Source organism: Colobus angolensis, unplaced genomic scaffold, assembly GCF_000951035.1.
Source record: "Colobus angolensis palliatus isolate OR3802 unplaced genomic scaffold, Cang.pa_1.0 Scaffold51, whole genome shotgun sequence".
Lineage (NCBI taxonomy): Eukaryota > Metazoa > Chordata > Mammalia > Primates > Cercopithecidae > Colobus > Colobus angolensis.
The window spans coordinates 6,270,204-6,288,004 of record NW_012118599.1 but is presented as its reverse complement, the minus strand read 5'-3'; the positions used below and the strand labels follow the sequence as shown (position 1 = coordinate 6,288,004).

General features: G+C 44.3%; 1 protein-coding gene across 3 annotated transcripts in view; it reads left to right on the top strand.

Moving 5' to 3' along the window:
* The window catches only part of TFAP2B (transcription factor AP-2 beta (activating enhancer binding protein 2 beta)), a 28,864-nt gene extending 19,593 nt beyond the window's left edge, over positions 1–9,271 (top strand). For 2 of the 3 annotated variants that reach the window (XM_011960246.1, XM_011960245.1), the window contains 2 exons: positions 1,829–1,970; positions 4,747–5,385. In XM_011960246.1, the coding sequence (XP_011815636.1) occupies positions 1,829–1,970; positions 4,747–5,047 (443 nt within the window). In that variant the 3' untranslated portion in view covers positions 5,048–5,385. Of the gene's footprint in view, positions 1–1,828; positions 1,971–4,746 lie in introns of all 3 variants that reach the window. The other variant, XM_011960247.1, reaches the window with a different exon arrangement.
* The last annotated feature ends 8,530 nt before the right edge of the window (positions 9,272–17,801 follow it).

Sequence of the window (17,801 nt, the reverse complement as noted above, 5' to 3'; positions counted from 1 at the left end):
AAAGCAGAGGTCACTCCTGCTGCCACGTGCAGGACATCCTCTAAGTGAACTCGTGCAAGAGTAACTCTTTAAGCAATAATTCATTCTATACCCCTTCACCTTGCCAGATTTGAATTGTCAGTAGTAGAAAACACATTGCATTCATGACCCCTAATGGTTATTTAAAAACTTTTGTCACTCCTAGGGCCAAATCTGCAGATTACCTGGGACATATTGTTATTGAAATATTGATAGCTTAGTAAGGTCAATGATAGCTAGGGGAAGATTGGGGAGGAGGGGTGAGGAAATATGTAGGGGAGTCCGGTATTATCTTCAACGTAGATTCATCAGTTGTGAACTAAAGGGTGATAATTACAATAAGCACCTTATAATTTGCTCATCAGTTTGGGTTTCGGGATGATATTTATGATATGTAATAAACAAAATCATCTACACAGTCTAGAACAAGAGGATCTGCAGTTGAATTTGTGGAAAGTAATATGAAATACAGTCAGATAGTCCTAATGGAGGAAGATGCAGAATTTTCTCTAGCATCTAGCTTGTAGGTCTTGTGTTTTAATTCCATTTGTATGGATGCAATATTATGACGCTTCTGTAGAGAGTTGGTTTTTACAAGATGGAATATTAACATATTTAAGTAGCAACCATTAATCATTATAGTTATAGGCCTTATACTTGGCCATTTTTAAGGCAAAGTTGCTTAGCCTAGAGGGAGGAGTCACTGAATAATTTCCAGACCACACTTACTAGTGATTGACTCTTAGCCTGAAAGTTTCACATTTTACTCTTCAGGGAATTGCTAATATCATAGTCCTCATTTTGAAAAGCAATCAAGGTAACCTTAGCTCAAGACAGGGATTTTAGTGGAGAAGGGAGGAAACTGGAAATCCCACTAAAATTCCAGTATTTGTTGGGCAGTTTTTAGTTTTGTGACTCCTTGTAAGTACCATGCTTGAAGTCTTTTGTTATTATGATAATAATGATTAAAAGTAAGTCATCCTCCTTAAAAATAATGTAGCTGTGGGGTCTATGGGGAATTTCAACATATCTGTTTTTCATGTTTGGGATCTTTCCTTGAACCCCAACAGGCTGTGTTTTAAAGGGTAATAATGCTTTACTTGAAAGGGGCTTTTGCATAAGCTGAGTAATACCTTAGATACCCCAGTTTTCTGTAGCTGCTGTGTCATCTTCATGCAGTGAAAAGTCCTGAAGTAGGAGGATGATGACAGGAACCTCTGAGGTGGGGAAACCTGAAACTTGACTAGCAGGAAAAGTGACAAGGAGAATTCTTATTTCATTGCAGATAGAAATACTCTTTCCATATACATTTTACATATAGTCTTTAATATATGTGGACATCTATACACATAGGCTTGTTTTTATATATTTGTTTTAATACAATTGTAGCAAGATGATGGTGACTTTTAAGTTTTATTTAAAGCAAGTGTAACAGATACTTTAAAAAGAAAGAGGGATCTGGCTTAAATGTCCAGCCAAATGTCCAGATTCAGTTGCAAGGTGGTTCTGGAATTTATCGGCACATGTTTCCCTTAAGACAAAAAGAGTGGGATGTAGGAGACCCCTTAGCTATTCAGGGGATGTCTAGCTAGGACTTGGCTCAGGGAGAGGCAGGGACAAAGCTGGTCCCACCAATTTTAATTACAGCTTCAGAATCATTTTTTTCCTTTAGGCATCTCTCACCTTTGCTTTTGGCTCCAACAGCTGGCCTTCTCTGGAAATACTAACAAAGTTGACAAGGGAATGTCTCCTACCCTGGGACATTTAGGGCCTGGGTGCTGAATGTTACTTTCACTGCTGTCTTTTTCAGGAGAAGCTGTTCACTTAGCTCGGGATTTTGGGTACATTTGTGAAACAGAGTTTCCCGCCAAAGCCGTCTCTGAGTATTTGAACCGGCAGCACACAGACCCGAGTGACCTGCACTCCCGAAAGAATATGCTGTTGGCCACCAAGTGAGTGATTAGACTCTGGGCCCTCATCTCACTCCCATCTGGCTGGGCCACCCGACTTTGGAGTAGGTGGTGGGGAGGGGCAGAGAAGGAATCCAGAGGGTTGTCTAGAAGTAGCATTTACAGCCTGTGGCAAGCAAGGTGGGCAGAGTTGATGGGCTACAGGTTTGTCTCAGGTCTCTTCTCTCTGGGGAAAATGCCTTTGTTAATCCGAATCCAGGCTTCTTACAATTCTCTTCTATCACTCTGGGAATGTCAGGCAGATCTTTTCTGAGTAGTTCTTGTTCCAGCTCTTCCCTGGATCCGAAGGTGCATATTTCTGCCTGGGTTTCACATCTATCTCCCTGTCGTAGCCACATAGCCATGTGTGCTCGCTCAGGGTGTCTATAAAACCCACGTGTACCCATCTCTACACAGAGCTCTAATTACTCCGTTTCCAACGTTGCTGTTTGTCATCTTCCACAGACTTGTAAAATTTACTACAACTCCAGAGGGGAAAATAGTAAATCTCTGGCTAAATTTAGGTCTAGAGCTCATTTGAACTTTTACAGTGGGTTTTCTATTTATTTGATTTACTCCTGTCTTTGGCTTCGGTGTCATATTGTTGGTGTTTTATGGCCGGCTCAGGCCTGCAGTGGGCGGCGCTGCGTGCGCCTGCACGTTTCTCTTGCAGCGGCGGCCGAAACAGCGGCGCTCATTTATTTAGTGCTCGAGGACGCGGTTTGTCCCGTTGACAGCGTAATTTAAAGAAATATATGGAAGGCTGAAAAATCATTTGCTCAAATTTGTCCAGATGTTTTTGAGACGTGATTGGAATTTGATTGCCCCTTTCCGCAGGGTCAAAAAATATTAATGTCCCAGAACTTTAATTGCTTACAGACCCTGGTTTGGGCTTTGAAGATTTAAAATGTTTGACTGTAAGCATTTGTTCTCCCCAGTTCAGAATATCTTTTTTGGCACTTTGGTAATGAGTACAAACTTGAGGAAAGACTTTACCCATCTCTCCCAATGATCAAAACCTGGCATCCACCCTCTTTTTAAAAGGTTTTCATCTGCTGTATCAACCAGCAATATAATAGATATTTGTCAGTAGATTGCCCTCCTACCCCTTGCGCTGGTGTCTGGTGTGTAGGGGTGGGGTGGGGAAATCAGTTGTGCTTTATAAAAGAGGAAGGGTATTTTAGGGAAAAAAATAAAACCAAACTATATAAATCAGATAGGACCCACAAATGACTCTCATTTCCCTACGGTATGCATCTAACTGCCCCCTGTCCAATCACTGTGGCTTCTCTTAGGCCAGCACTTCTGACCCTGGGGTATCAGAATCAGCTGGTGAGCTTTTTCAAGCTATTTCTGTATGGGGCTATCCTCAAATCTTCTAAATTGGAATTACTGGAGCTGGGAGCTGGGAGTGTGTGTTTGAACCCCACAGGTGTTTCTAAGGTGTACCTCTTAAGAGCTTAAAAACTGCCCCACTTTGGTTAGAACCCTTATCTATTTCTTCCTGGTTGTGAGGATGTATGTGTGTATTTCAAAGGGAGAATCGAGGGTGCCTGTTAGTGTTCTCTATCCACCCGCCTTAAAACCAGCAACTGTTTAGCTGCTGTGACTGGGTGGTATTCCTCATCAGATTTAGCCACTATCCCAAAGTGGCAGCACCCTAGGAAAGGATGCCTCAGGGTTCTTTGAGTCCAATCACCTGCCCTGTTTACCTGTTGGCTAGGCCAGGTGTGGCCAGGTATCTGTCAGGCCAACCCATTGGAGGTCTAGGACTGGAGTGTTGTGGGTTTGTTTTTTTCTAAACCCCACAGATCCATAGGCTGGGTAGAGGCAGGTGGACATGAGAAATCTGCCCATCTGTGAAAAGCTGTGGCCTTTGGGATGCTGTGTGTCTGCCTGCCAGCCATTTGACCTTCAGGGCTAAAACCATCCCATCCAGCTCCTATATTAAAATGTCTCAAATAAGCTCAATCCATTGATAGGCACGCAGAATTTCTAAGGCTGGGAGATTCCTCTAAATTGTAGGTGGCTTGAGGAAATAAAAACCTTCAACAAATAAAAATCTATCCTCCCTAGTGTCTTAACAGCCTACCTTTAAGTTTTGTTTAAACTATATGGGAATCCTTTTATATTGACAAGTCTGGTTATACAAAGATTTTCAGTAGCCTACACTTAGAAGAAAGAGGGGAAGGCAGAAACTACCTCCCTCCCCCAATACTGCAGGTAAACAGGTTTTTGCTTTGAATGGAATCAGCATTCTCTAGAATAAACAGTTTCTTGCCCTGGGCCATGGAAGGCTCCAGCAATCTGCTTCAGTGCCAGGGACAGGCTTGTGGCCGAGGGGCCTAAATCTTTCAGGGCTTTTTGCGCCTGATCACCAAGAGGTTGGAGAGGTGGGAGGGACGCGGGGGAAATAGCTCTAAAGAAATGCCAGGTAAGAGCTCAACATTATGAAGTATTCAAAATCAACCGCTAAAGCCTAGCGAATGTCCCAAAGCAGAGTCCACGCGGTCCTGGAATGGAGGGGAAAAAGGCTGAAATCGGGGGAAGGCAAGGCTTTGGGGTGGAAGGGGTGCATTGCCTCCCCACCCCCGCTTTCCTTTCAGTCCCAGCTGCTCGAGAAGAGAGAGCGCTGGGAAAGGAAACAGAGCGGAATCGCCCACATTAGCCTCGCTCTTCGGTGACCCGGCGCCTCTGGGCTTGTATGAGCGTCTCCTTTCTAATGCCAATGACAACGACACTGAGGGTGATTTTCTGTGCCTCGCCCACCCCTTTGCAGGCAACTTTGTAAAGAATTTACGGATCTGCTGGCGCAGGACCGGACACCGATCGGGAACAGCCGACCCAGCCCCATCCTGGAGCCGGGGATCCAGAGCTGCCTCACGCACTTCAGCCTCATCACGCACGGCTTCGGCGCCCCGGCTATTTGCGCTGCGCTCACGGCCCTGCAGAACTATCTCACCGAGGCGCTCAAAGGCATGGACAAGATGTTCTTGAACAACACCACCAGTAACAGGCACACGTCTGGGGAAGGCCCAGGTAGTAAAACTGGCGACAAGGAGGAGAAACACAGGAAATGAAAAATTTTTAAAAAAAGAAGGAAAAATGTTTAAAATACAAAAGGAAAAACAGACAAAAATTTAATTTTAGCTTTAATATGTTGGATTGGCTTTGGAAGAATTATATTAGGTAGAATACACATACAATCAAAATTTTAAAAAAAGCTAAATAACTTAAAAAAAAAACTGAGGCGTACAACGGAGCAACAATATCGGTTCTCAGTGTCTATTTCAAGATACACTTGGAGACAACCGTCCGGATTTTCCACTTCGGTTCTTTCGAGCTTAGTAATACTGATAATAAAAGAAAACTATGATTTCCCCTTCCCTTTGGAAAATAAACATAAGACTAAACATGAGAAAAACGCTAACTTATTGGAAGAAAATCGGAGAAACGTTGGTGTCAATGCTGGTTGACTGAGACGCACGAACTTTTTAATTTTAAATATATTTTTAGGAAACTCTCTCGCAGTCCCCGCCCTCCATCTCACTTCACCCCTCTTCCAGCCACCCTTATCCTCCCTTCCTCACATTGTTATGGGAATCTTCTGGGATGAAAATGAGTGTGGTTGGCCCTTTTGCGTTGTTTCAGTCCTCTCGGTACACCTTCCCCCCCCCCCCACCGCCCTGCGATCTTAACTCACCGGGCTTGGCTCCCCTGCCGCTTGCATAATTAGGGAGGGCGAGGGCGGGGCGGGAGGCCTGCGGAGACCAGGTGGAGGCTGCAGTTTTTGGTGCAGGCCGGCCGAGCAGGTTCTGGCGGCTGAGGAAAATCCGGACCAATAAGTTGATTCAGACTCATCATCAGTTCCTTTCAGAAATGTTACTAGCTCCCAGCTTTGACAGCATCTGCATAGAGAGAATCTCACACTTGTTATATTTGTGTCATCTACTAATTTTATGAACTATAGTAAAACACACACACACAATATGAATACGTTGATTAGTATGTAATTCCTTCGGAGGGGTATGTACCATTTCATTCTCTTCTGTTTTCCAAAGCTTTGCCCGCATGGTTTATGAGCTTCTTCAAAGAGGACTTGGGCTTCCTACACAATCTATAAGGTACAGAGAAAAAAAAAAAAATCCGATCCTTTTTTAATCAAAGCCTGTGTGTCAGAATTCTGCAGGTGCACTTCTTTAAAGAAGCTCAAAGGGAATAATTTAGAAAGTGGCCAATATGATGGAAGCAGCTTTGAATCTACATGCTAATATTCCTCAACACTCCAATTCCGGTGGGGGTGGTGGGGGAGGGCGTCTGCAAAATGAAATTTAAGGGAAAAGAGTAAGGATTCTTAGAGCCCTATATTCTAATAGTATTGCCCTGCATTTAAAATCGATTTGATTTCCCTGGGTTCTTTGGTGATTGCTGTTTAAGCGAGGAAAGCAGCAGCTTTGCGAGTGGACATGGGGAGGAGGGCGGCACAAGCGCCCACATTTCTGTAACAATTGCTTTCTTACAAGATGCTTTATGAATGAGGCATTTTTCCCTCCCAGACGTGCACTTGTTTTGGCATATAATGGCAAAATAATGCAAAGTGAAGGGAGATATATTTGAGCTTTGATTTTTACCGTCTGGATATACTGGGACTATTCCCAGTGGATAAAGTTTCATGCATTTAATATTTCTCACTTCTGGCAGCCCAGCTCCTTTCTTGGGCTCCATCTTAGCATTATCATGAAATAAGATCTGGAATCCATTGTCTGCACCTCCCCAAAAGCAGTAAGAAATTATCCCGGCATAGGGGTGAATGAGAGACGTCTCTAAATACAGTGTAGATACACTCACCTATTTAACAAAGTAGACAGGATCTTTGCAATACTACTTGAAGATAACGATATAGATGTTGTTCTGCAGGATTTATAGTTAGGGCCCACTCAATTCTCCAGGAATCTCAGTTTTGCTCCCCTCCCGGTTTGCCTTGGTGGGAGTGGGGATTGGGTGGGTGGGGATTGGGTTGGGGTTTTAGGAACCTGCTGAGAGCTTTGCCCATTTTTATTAAAAGAGGAAGGGGAAGTTAGGAAACTGGTCTCAGGTCACCAAAAGGGCCCAAGCAACTGTTTGGGCCACACTGCAGCCCCTCTCCAACCCCCAGCTTCTCTTGGCATCTCTGATCTTCAGGGCCCAGCCCTAGAACTGTTGAGAGGAATGCAATGGCCAAGAATCAGACGTTATGGAGAGTGTAGTCACTCTCTCTTTTCCCAGTCCAGAGGCCTGCGCCTTCGTCCTAGAGCCTGGCCGATCGCATTAGATGTGTTCTGATTGCACAAGGCCAGGAGAGACCACACTGAAAACGATCGTCTCCTTTCCTTGCAGGGCAACGCGCCCCACGCGTGTGACGTGCGAGGGACGCGATGGACGCGCCTTGCTCTTACTGTGCAGGTCCTGAGAGCCTGTGGGCCACAGGCGCCCAGTCGTGTTGAGGACATAGAATCAGCCGCTGGAGGGGCTGCCGACTGCGCGGGCCCTTCCCGCTCTCGGTCTCACCCTAAGGGCTAAGACGACCGAGAAAGCCCCATTCACCAGTAGGTAATGGGGCGGCGCCCGGTGGGCTGCAGGTGGGGAGGGCTCCCAGCGCTGCCAGCGGCCTCCCCGGGCGCCTGCTCCTGGAGGGAGAGTGGCCTAGAAATATCCAAGGAATCCGAAGCTTCCCCTCCTCCACCTCAGTCAGTACGGAAACACCCCACCGTCACTAATCCTAAAGCGGGGAGATGGGATGGGAATTGTTTTACTTGGGAAGGCAGGCTACCTTCATTGCCAGACGCCCTCATTTGTGTGTTCCTCCTTGCTCCAGCGAGATAGAACCTTTTGCGCCCCCGACCCCGTTTTGTGGAGTGAGCCCACTACCCCTTCTCCCTCCCTCACTTCTCCTTTCATGTAGGACCTCCGTCCCCTCGCTTTCCTTAGCCAGGCCCGCTACATTTATCTGATAATTGAGTTATTAAAAGATTTGGTTTCCTTGGGCCTATAAATCAATAAACAGTAGGATTAACGCAAGAGTTTGCCTTTTAAGTCAAGGGAAACGTTTAAGGCAAGCCCCTTTGAGCTTTGTTTTCAAACCAAACAGGTGAGTTGCAGCTCTCCCTCTGACCCCTTCACTCTTCAGACATTTGGTCCCTGCCGAGTGCCCACTCCTAAACGCTCGGTCCCAAAACAAAATAGCGAAAGACAGGAGGAGTCAGGATGTGGCAGTGCTGCCTTCACACTTTCCACTTCGCAAGTTCTTTTTAAGGTACCAAATATCTCCAGACCATTCTCCGCCCAACCCTGCCGCCTCCTGCACGTATTGTGGGTCTCTGGGGAGCAAGAAATGTCCTGTTTGGGTGAGGATTCCGTCATCTAAAAAGATGTTTAACTTCTCCCCCAGAGTGAGAAGGTAACTTTCTCCCCCCTTTCTCCACCACCTTCACTCCTACACCCCCAATTACCTTGCATTTTCTTTCCTTCTTTCTGGCCTCCACACCCATAGCTTCCTCCACCCCCACTTAAAGAACCGAAGAGGCTTTCAAAGACCTGGCTGCTTTGTTTTCTTTGGCCAAGGAAGCCACTTTCTCTCAAGCAATTATTTCATATCCTATGAAAACTTTGGTCGAATGGAAAACTCGAAACCCCGACCTTATCTACACACTGTTCCTCTGCTACAATGCGTTGCCAGTTAAGAGTGTTTATAAAGAATTTGTCATCACATCTGATATCCTGTACTTGTAATACATTATGTGGAAAGGAAATAACCTTAAACCATCTGATGTCGCCTCAAGAGCCCAAACAGCGTTTTCCCACCTTTGACGATGTATGTGAAATTACTGGCTTAAAAAAAAAAAAAAAGGTATCGAATTTTTTTTTTTTTAACGGAATGAACACTATCCTTCTTTAAATGCCAAAATCGACTCCTCTTTTGAGTTGGTCTCTAATTCTCAACATTGTTTTTGCCACACAATCAAGAAATATCCATCTATTGACTCTTCACAAGAAGAGTTCTAGAGGGTATTCATGTTAAGTTTGTATATATTTATTTATGCTTAATTTAATGGGAATGTGTAAATATGGCGAGCAAGTAGTTTGGGATTATTTATCTGTGAATCTATACCTCTGTGAATGGGTGGTTAAAAAACCACTTGACCCTAGATAGAGTCCTATCTGAATTTTTCTGTTCTTTATAAACAAGCTGTTATGGTAATGGGTAGAAATTGGTTTATTGTCCAGTGTTAATCTGATTTACATAAATAAAAAGATTGTTGTGTTTTTGTTGTGTTTTCATCTTCAGTTTCTTAAATGTGGACAATGTTTTTAATTCTACAAAGGAAAAGTATAACAAGAAGCTTTTTTCTTTTTGTCTCCCCTCATTGAAGCACCCACAGTGTTTTCATTACAACAGAAATACAATAAATTTTGCTTCTCAGAAAAATGAACACCCTTTTTTCACTAGGAACTGTTTTTTATTTTTTAAATTCCAAATTTACATTCTTCTCTCCTATTTCTAACCAGATTTGCAATAAAAGCTAATGTTAACTGAATCTTTTGGTTTATTTTGCCCTTTACAAATTGAGGAGTCAAATTTACTTCCCAGGTAACTAGAGGACTCTGGGTCGCTGTCAAAGGTGATGCTCCCTTCCCACTGTTCATGGGTTGGCATTCTGGCATGGTGTTCTAAGGAGATGCTGCACGGTGCAGGAGAAGTCTTCACGGCTGGGTGTGGGTTCCTGCACCCCTCAACTTGGGATATGAAGGAGTTAACCCCCATTTCAGTACTGAACCCGACCCTGACCTCATTAACAGTGCAAGACCCTCCATAAACAAAGGAGGAAAAAGCTCCCTTAACCGAGAAAAGTAAAAAAAGTGTACATGTCTTAGGAAGTTGGGGGTCTCCTACCTTAGGCTGAGAGGCTGCCTAGAGAGGCCAGAGCTTTTCACACCTGGGTTAATAGGCTTCAGCCAGAGCCTAATGGGCTGCAGTGATCAAACATTATCTCAATCTGTATTTTATTCCACGGCTTAGGTGTCTTCCTTGAGGCCAGGAAAGCAAAATCATCCACGATGTTATACAGTTTGGATGAGTCACTGTTTCTTTTTGCGCCTCAAGGTCTTTATCTGTAAAACCAAATATGGACCTCCTAACGTCCTTTACTTCATCAATATTGCCTATAGTTTAATTATAAAAAGCAGAAACAGCAACCTGTATATGAGTTCAAGGAGAATTGGAAACGTTAAATCGTGATGATCCCAGATTTATATATGAGTGCTTAGCATATAGTTTGTTTTCAGTTAATATTCCTCCCATACCAATTTCCTGTTTTTAAACGTGAATCTTTTTCAATTGGACTTCCCTATAGGGAAAGGCAGAAGGAACAATGGAATCTGCTTTATGTGACATTTCCCCCTTTGTGTCCTATTAATTAAAAGCCGGGAGATCATGGCTAGAACTATAAATAGTGGAATCAAAGAAAAGGAAAAAAAAGGGGGGGCGGGAATAAAAGGAAACAAGGAAGCAGAGAAAACCAAGGGATGTGTGCTTATGAGGACATACATTTATCTAGAAAAAAAATAGATATGTCTTAGTCTCTGGCTGAATTGTTACATTGAATGTCCTTTTCATTTGCTTTACAGAGGATGGGGGTTGATTACCACTGGGATTATATAAAGCAGGTGGTGTGTAATTTCCATATCCTATGGCAATTTTTCCTGCCCAAGGTTAGCTCGAGCCCTTGATAAACCGACCTGCAATCTATTATCCCACAGGTAAGCTCCAGGCTACTCCTACCCACCACCACCACCTGGCAAAGAGAGGCTCTGAAACAATCACCTTTAGCAAGTAAAACCCAAGATTTTGAGGAGCCTGAAAATAACTGGAGTAAAGACCAGGCAAGATGAACCAAATAGGGAAAGAAAAGGGGTTAGAAGCTGGACAGCCCTGGGCTACGCGTCACAGCCCCCCCGGCTCCTTTGTTATGGTGTTAGGAGGCTGTAGAGGGAGTAAGGAAAGAGCAGTAGCTAGAATCTCTAGGTCGTTGACCGGCCCAGCGCGAGGACCCTGGGTGACTCTGGAAGAGGGCTGTTGCCGTCCCTGACTGCCAAGAGTCCGCAAGATCCGGTAGGCGGCTTACGGTGACCCAGAACGGGTGCGTACCCGCCCGCCCGTGTTAGCGGGTTAAGGGCTTGATTAAAAATAGTGCTGAAAGGAAGACCCGATTATTTTTTTTGAAGACACATTCCTTTTCTTCATTTGCAAATAACAGTTCCGTAGGGTCCCTCCCCAGGGACCCCGGGCGCCGAAGTTAGGGGCCAACTGAGAGTTGTTGGCCCGGTGGGAATGTCCCTTTCCTGAGGGCGCTCACGGCTTCCCGAGGCAAGCTGCTTGCCACGCTTGGACTTCGAGGGCCGTTGTCTGTCATGTTGAAGCCTCAGAAATGAAACGTGCAGCTCGCAAGTCCATTAATTTTAGCTTCCCATTAATCTATTTGTAAGTGAGCCAGCGCTTGCTCTATAAATACAGTCCTATAAAATTGAACTCCTTTCCATAAATCTTCCAAGTTGTTTATTTACATGTATTCCCTGGCTCTCTAACGATCCTCGTGTAAACTTGGGGAAGACTCGGGCAGACCCTATCCACGACGGGGGTGTGCGCTCTCCTCCCGTTTCTCCCCGCCGGGGATCGCGGCTTCCTAGGGGAGGGAGCAACTGCGCGCGGTCGAAGGGAGTGGATAGAAAAGAGAGGGCGAAAACTCATTTTTCCTTCTTGACTTTGTTTCCTTGTTTCTATCCTAAACTCGCAGTCTCCATATTTCCCATCACACGCTCCACGGTGATTTATATAGTCATAAACAGCATTCTTGTGACTGTAGCTTCTCTCATAGCTTGAGGTGAGCTCTTTTTCACTTTCCTGGCAGCCACTACTTTAAATCAGGCCTCATAAATAACCCCATGGGCTTCCTCACGATGCGGTCAAACATCTCCCCGGGTCTACTTTTCAGGCTTGGGTCTCACCATGCCCCTCCCCTGGGTCACATGTTGGCGCACTCCCACTGCCTTCCTTCAGGTTTCCAGAGCTCAATCGCCGACACCAGTTGGGAGACTGGGTAATAACACACGCTCTGGGCACAGAGACCGCGCGCCAACGAATCGCGCGTGCGCCGCGCCAGCCTGCGTCGAGCCGACGCACACGGCGCCCGGGGCCCGCGTCTAGGCACGCTCTCCGGGTTGCCAAGCAGGGTGTCAACAAGCGCGCACGCGCGGATGCCCACGCAGGCGCACGCGCCGTGGCGCCTTCGGGCGTAACCCCGGCCGCCGGAACTGGCCAGGGCTCGCAGCTCGCTTGCTGGAGTTTGTGGCGCGCCCTCGGGATCAGGGCACTGGGGTATGAAGGGGCTGCAGCGTGGGAAGCCTTTATTTATGTATGTATGTATGTAAGCTGCGTGTGCCCAGATTGAGGAAGCAGTTTTGTCACACAAGTGCAACACGTTATACGCTGGTCACAAGCTAACAAGGTCAGGTAGTGATTTTTCGCCCACTTGCTCGTCAACCTATTAGTTCCTGCTCACCCTGCTCTTCGCTTTTCCTCCTCTCTCCGAAGGGCTGCAGCCTTCTGGAGCTGACTCAGGCGAGAGGCGTTCAGGGCCCAAATAGGGGTCACACCTGCTGTCGAGAGAGTCCTCTGCATAAAAATGCTCTTAAAATTTTTTTAAATCAGCATAATGGCCAATGGACTTAACAAAGCGTGACTTGCCCAGGCTGCACGGGGGCAATTCTGGCAGTCATCTGTAACTCGACCAGTTAACGTCCCGAACGTGCCTGTTCGCAGAGATATTAGCAAACGTTTCAAGGATGTGGCTGTCAGATGTCATTAGCCAACGCTTGCTTACCCAACCATTTGCCTAACTGGGAGGAGGGCATGACCACGGCGTATAGGCGTAGAATTTGGGGTGGGCAGGAGTGTCACAGTTTGTTCCCTGTAATGGCCACATGTCCTGAGCTGTGCAGACATTTATCAAATGACTGGAGAAAAGCTGGCACATGACTACTGGGCTACAGAGACGTGGAAAGGGAGCTTCTCTGAGACTGGGACTGAACATGCAAGTCATGCAAGTCTTCTCTAGTGTGGAAACTCCCCAAACCAGACAGGTCTACTGCCTAGAATAGGGTGGAGGATCGAGTCCAGTCACTGAGCCCTAGCACTTGCCATGTGAACCATAAGGCCCTGAACACTGGAAATTCAGCGTCAGGACTCTCAATCAGATGCCCTGCAGCTCGGAAGCACCTGATTGCGCGGAAGGCTGGTGGTGGTTACTTGGGCAAAGAGAGTGCGACTCGAAACTCGAGTTTCTCGGATTTAGGAAATCCGATCTTTAGACAGTTTCTACACAGCGTTGGATTTTACTTATAAACAGTCAGCTGCTTGTTCTAAGTTTGAAAAGGGTCAGGTAGGTGTTGTACAAAATGACTGAGAAAGTGCTAGGCAATGCAATGAAAACAAGTATAAAACCAAATCAAGCCTCAGTGCTCGTTTAGCTAGTGTTCGCCAAACAAATAAAAAACATACAAAAAATGCCAGTACTAACTTTTGAGATTAAAGCATCAATCTTGGGAAGAATTTTCTGCAAATGTTATCCTCTCCGATACATGATTTGCCAAGTGACTAGGTGAAAGGTCCTTTTGGGGGACTGTAGTTAGTTAGGGCTACTTACCACACTCATACACACAATATCGCAATATGGGAACTCCCCAATATCAGGACTAAATAAAACTCAACCACAACAAAGTAGTGTTTGCCAATGTGAATTTTCTTTGCCATGAGAGACCCATGTGTTAAGCAGAAGGAATTTTTGTTGTTGCTGTTTTTCTCATTGCTTAGGTTTAAAGACTCTTGCTTTTCTTGCTTTCAGTATAGAATTCTTTTGGCCAGGGATTCCTAAAGATGGGGAACTATCAAGATTGAGGCAAAAGCAAGGCTTTTAAAAAATAGGTTGTTTCACATGCTTTTCCTTTTGCTATGTTTGGAGGCAGAAGAGGGGGCCACAGGCATGAGCCCTCCCAGTGAAATGAGCCCCCAATGATGTGTTCACTTTTATGTTCAATCGAAATATTCTTTTCTTCTTCAAAGATGAAGACCATTCAAGACAATGGGGCCAAATAATCTAAAGAAGGATCAAGCTGATCTCGGTCCCTGCGACCTTTTACCCTTCCTTTAATTCTCAGGAGTGAACATCTGTGTTTGGAGCCAATGTCTGAAAGTAATAAAGACAATTAGAGCATTTTATTTTTTCTTGGGGAGAGGGAGTTGGGTGCCAGTGTGCAGAGGTTAAATCTTTGTCTATGACGCTGCTTTTCAGGATGAAACTAGTGGAATAGCATCCACTAAGCCTTGCTGCTTCTCAGGCCCTGAGGAATGGAGTGTACTAATTATGTACTCTCAAGCTATAGGTAATTCATATGCTTCTTCCCCATCTTTATTAGTCTGTGGGCATTTAAAAAACGATCCTATCATATGTCATCTATACACCAGGAACAGAAGACAGTCTGCCTCTCTTCAACCTTGTTTGGGGTTTACTTTCAGGTGTGATGACTATTAAATTAGGTTCCGGAATACGTTCTCACTCTCTCATCAGTTTTGTGAAGGCACTTCCCTCTTTCATTGACCTAAAAACAAGCTAAAGTCAAACCACACCCCAACCTTGACAAAACACTAATACTCACTACATGTTTGTCAATTTTTTGAAAAGTGTTTCAACCTTTAGTGTGTAAAACTGCAAAGTCCACTAATCTCAAGCCCATTCGAAAGGGTCAAGGATCTGAAAGAGTAAGATATTGCAGATATAACCAATTAGAGAAATTTATCTCCAAAACAAATGTCAACAGTGAAATAACACATTTTCTCAATACATGTTGTCCTTATGGCACTCTGTTGTGGGTTTTTGATGATCCAAAGCTTGTCTCTTGGAAAGGATATACCTGCGATCTTGAACAAGCAAACCTATTACATATGCATGCAGAAAACTCCATAACAACTTAAAACTTTTGGGTGAAGTTAAGTTTGAAAAGTGACAAAATATCTCTCCATATCTCTATCCCTCTGTATGTATCTCCTGGAATCACAATTGCAGTGAAACTTTTTTCCTAATGGAGGTCATTTGGAAAAGCCATCCTATTTTTAATGTTTCAAAATTTGTAGAAGGGGATGTGTCTAGTAATCAGAGTGTGAAACCTTAAAATGAGGGTAGAGTTTTCCTGTCAACTGGATACTGGATAGCTTCCCTGCATGTCATCACTCTAATGTCGACACAGAAACATTAGCTTGCAGTTGAATCATTCTACATTTAATCACATATGTGCACACATAGAAGACTGTTACCACTCATCATTTCTCCTTGATGTTAAACATGTGTTGGGAATTTTGGAACTCTGACTTCTCCAGGTCATTCATATTTGTGACTTTGTTCTTACATATGCAGTTTAGAAACCTACAAGGTGATAACTAGGTTATTCTTCTTCTGTTCCGTTTTTTTTTTTTTTTTTGCTGTTAATAACTCTGTCCTTCCTTTCCTCTCCCTCACTGACTCCTCTCACCCCAGCATTCTGTCAAGCAGTAGGCTGTAAAATAGTTATCCAGACCAGCAGCCAGGCAAGTGCCATTTGAGAGTAATTTCTGCCCCAAGCGTTTAGCCCAGGGCAAAGCAAGCGTGCTCTCTAACTGATCAACCTGGATATTTCATTATTCATTAATTTACTGTTTAACCAAATCCCACTCATTATCAGAGGCAACGCTTGGCAGAGCCCAGCGAACAGTAGCAGTTGGTGTCAGGCATGGAGAATTGGCCCATTTGATCCTGGGCTGTTTTATTATTCAACACCACTGACTGAGAAAAAGGTCCATGAATAATAAAGAGCCAAAGCGTGTTTGAACTGAGAAGCATGACACAGCCTTACAAAACAGCAGTTAGAAAATTAAAGGCAAGGTGGCCCAGACTTTGCATTTTTTATCTTGGCTGTGGGCACAGACATTTATATCCCTACATTGTTTTCAATGATTTTTTTTTCAAGTCTTTAAGACAGAGACATTTGTTTCAGTTGCACCCTTTCAAAACAGGCCATTGAAGAACTCAGGAGCAAACTTACACAGCAAGAAACAAACATGCCTCCAGATGGGAACTTGAAAATGTAATTTCTAACCTTATAATCAGTTAGGTCCTTTGTGGCCCTTCTCAGCTATAGGGAAGATTTGGGTGATTTTAATTCTTCTTTGGGCCTGCCATCATCCATACCCTGGGTTGTTTTAATAATATAATTCATCATGCCAGTCAAACACATGTTATATTCCTTTTCTATCCAGCTGATTCCTTGACAAGTCTTTGGGTCCATAAGCACCTGGCCACACAGGGCATATAGCAAGGAGTTTATGGGCCTTATAGGTAATATTTAAGGTCTCATTAATACGAAAGAAGGGCTTATGAAATATATATGGATGGAGGCAGTAGAAGCACCTTTTCTGAATCTACACAGGCAGCAGTGGTCATGAGTTCTCAGGCTCTGGTTAGGTCTGTAAGTGTACAGTTGAATTGAATACACTTGTTGGATCTATTAGTGGCAGGCCTGAAAGTATGGTGTCTGTAGGACTGATCTATCCTGTCATTTGTTCTACTCATGCATTTTTTAATCCATTGCTTGAATAAGTATGATGGAACTTAAAACTGTAATGATAGCAGTACCTTTTTAATGTTTCCTTCTACTACCTAGTAACATTTATCCACACACAGCTTTACTTAGGCAGAAAAAATAGACTGCAGGAGCTATGGCTCTTTTATTTAGATAAACAATAGCTATGTAGGAAAAAGTTTCTGACTACCAACAAAGTCCACATGGGCTACCTATACCCATCAAAAGTAATATATAGCTGGGCATGGTGACACACACCTGTAATCCTAGCTACTCTGGAGGCTGAGACAGGAGAGTTGCTTGAGCCCAAGAGTGCAAGACCAGCCTGGGCAACATGGTAATTACTCCTGTCTCAAAAAAAAAAAAAGGTAATATATATAACCTTCATAACTCAGCCAGGTAGAATGGCCTGGGCGCTAAATACTTAGAATGACATGTAAAAGCTCCTGTTCAAAGGTGGTAGTGGTGAAACCAAATTTCAAGTGATTTTTAGTACTGGCATCTGTAAACCAATGCTGAAAGCACTAGAGGGATGTTAACATTTTTTACCTCAGGGCATTCACTTGCTTATATGGTTTGGCTGCGTCCCCACCCAAAGCTTACCTTGAATTGTAATAATCCACAATTGTCAAGGGCAGGGCCGGGTAGAGATAATTGAATCATGGGGGCAGTTTTCCCCATACTGTTCTGGTGGTAGTGAATAAGTCTCACAAGATCTGATGGTTTTATAAATGGGAATCCCCCTGCACAAGCTCTCCTGCCTGTGCCATGTAAGACATGCCTTTGCTTCTCGTTTGACGATTGCCATGATTGTAAGGTCTCCGCAGCCATGCTGAACTGAATTCATTATACCTCTTTCCTTTATAAACTACCCAGTCTTGGGTATGTCTTTATTAGCAGTTTGAGAACAGACTAATACACTTGCCTTGGATGCATTTGGAAACTGTTGTTAATATGTTGAATTTAAAATAGGATGCAATATTAGCTTGGAAAGGGTTTTTTTTAACATCATAAGATGTTAAAGAATGACTTGTCCGGCCGGGCGCTGTGGCTCAAGCCTGTAATCCCAGCACTTTGGGAGGCCGAGATGGGCGGATCACGAGGTCAGGAGATCAAGACCACCCTGGCTAA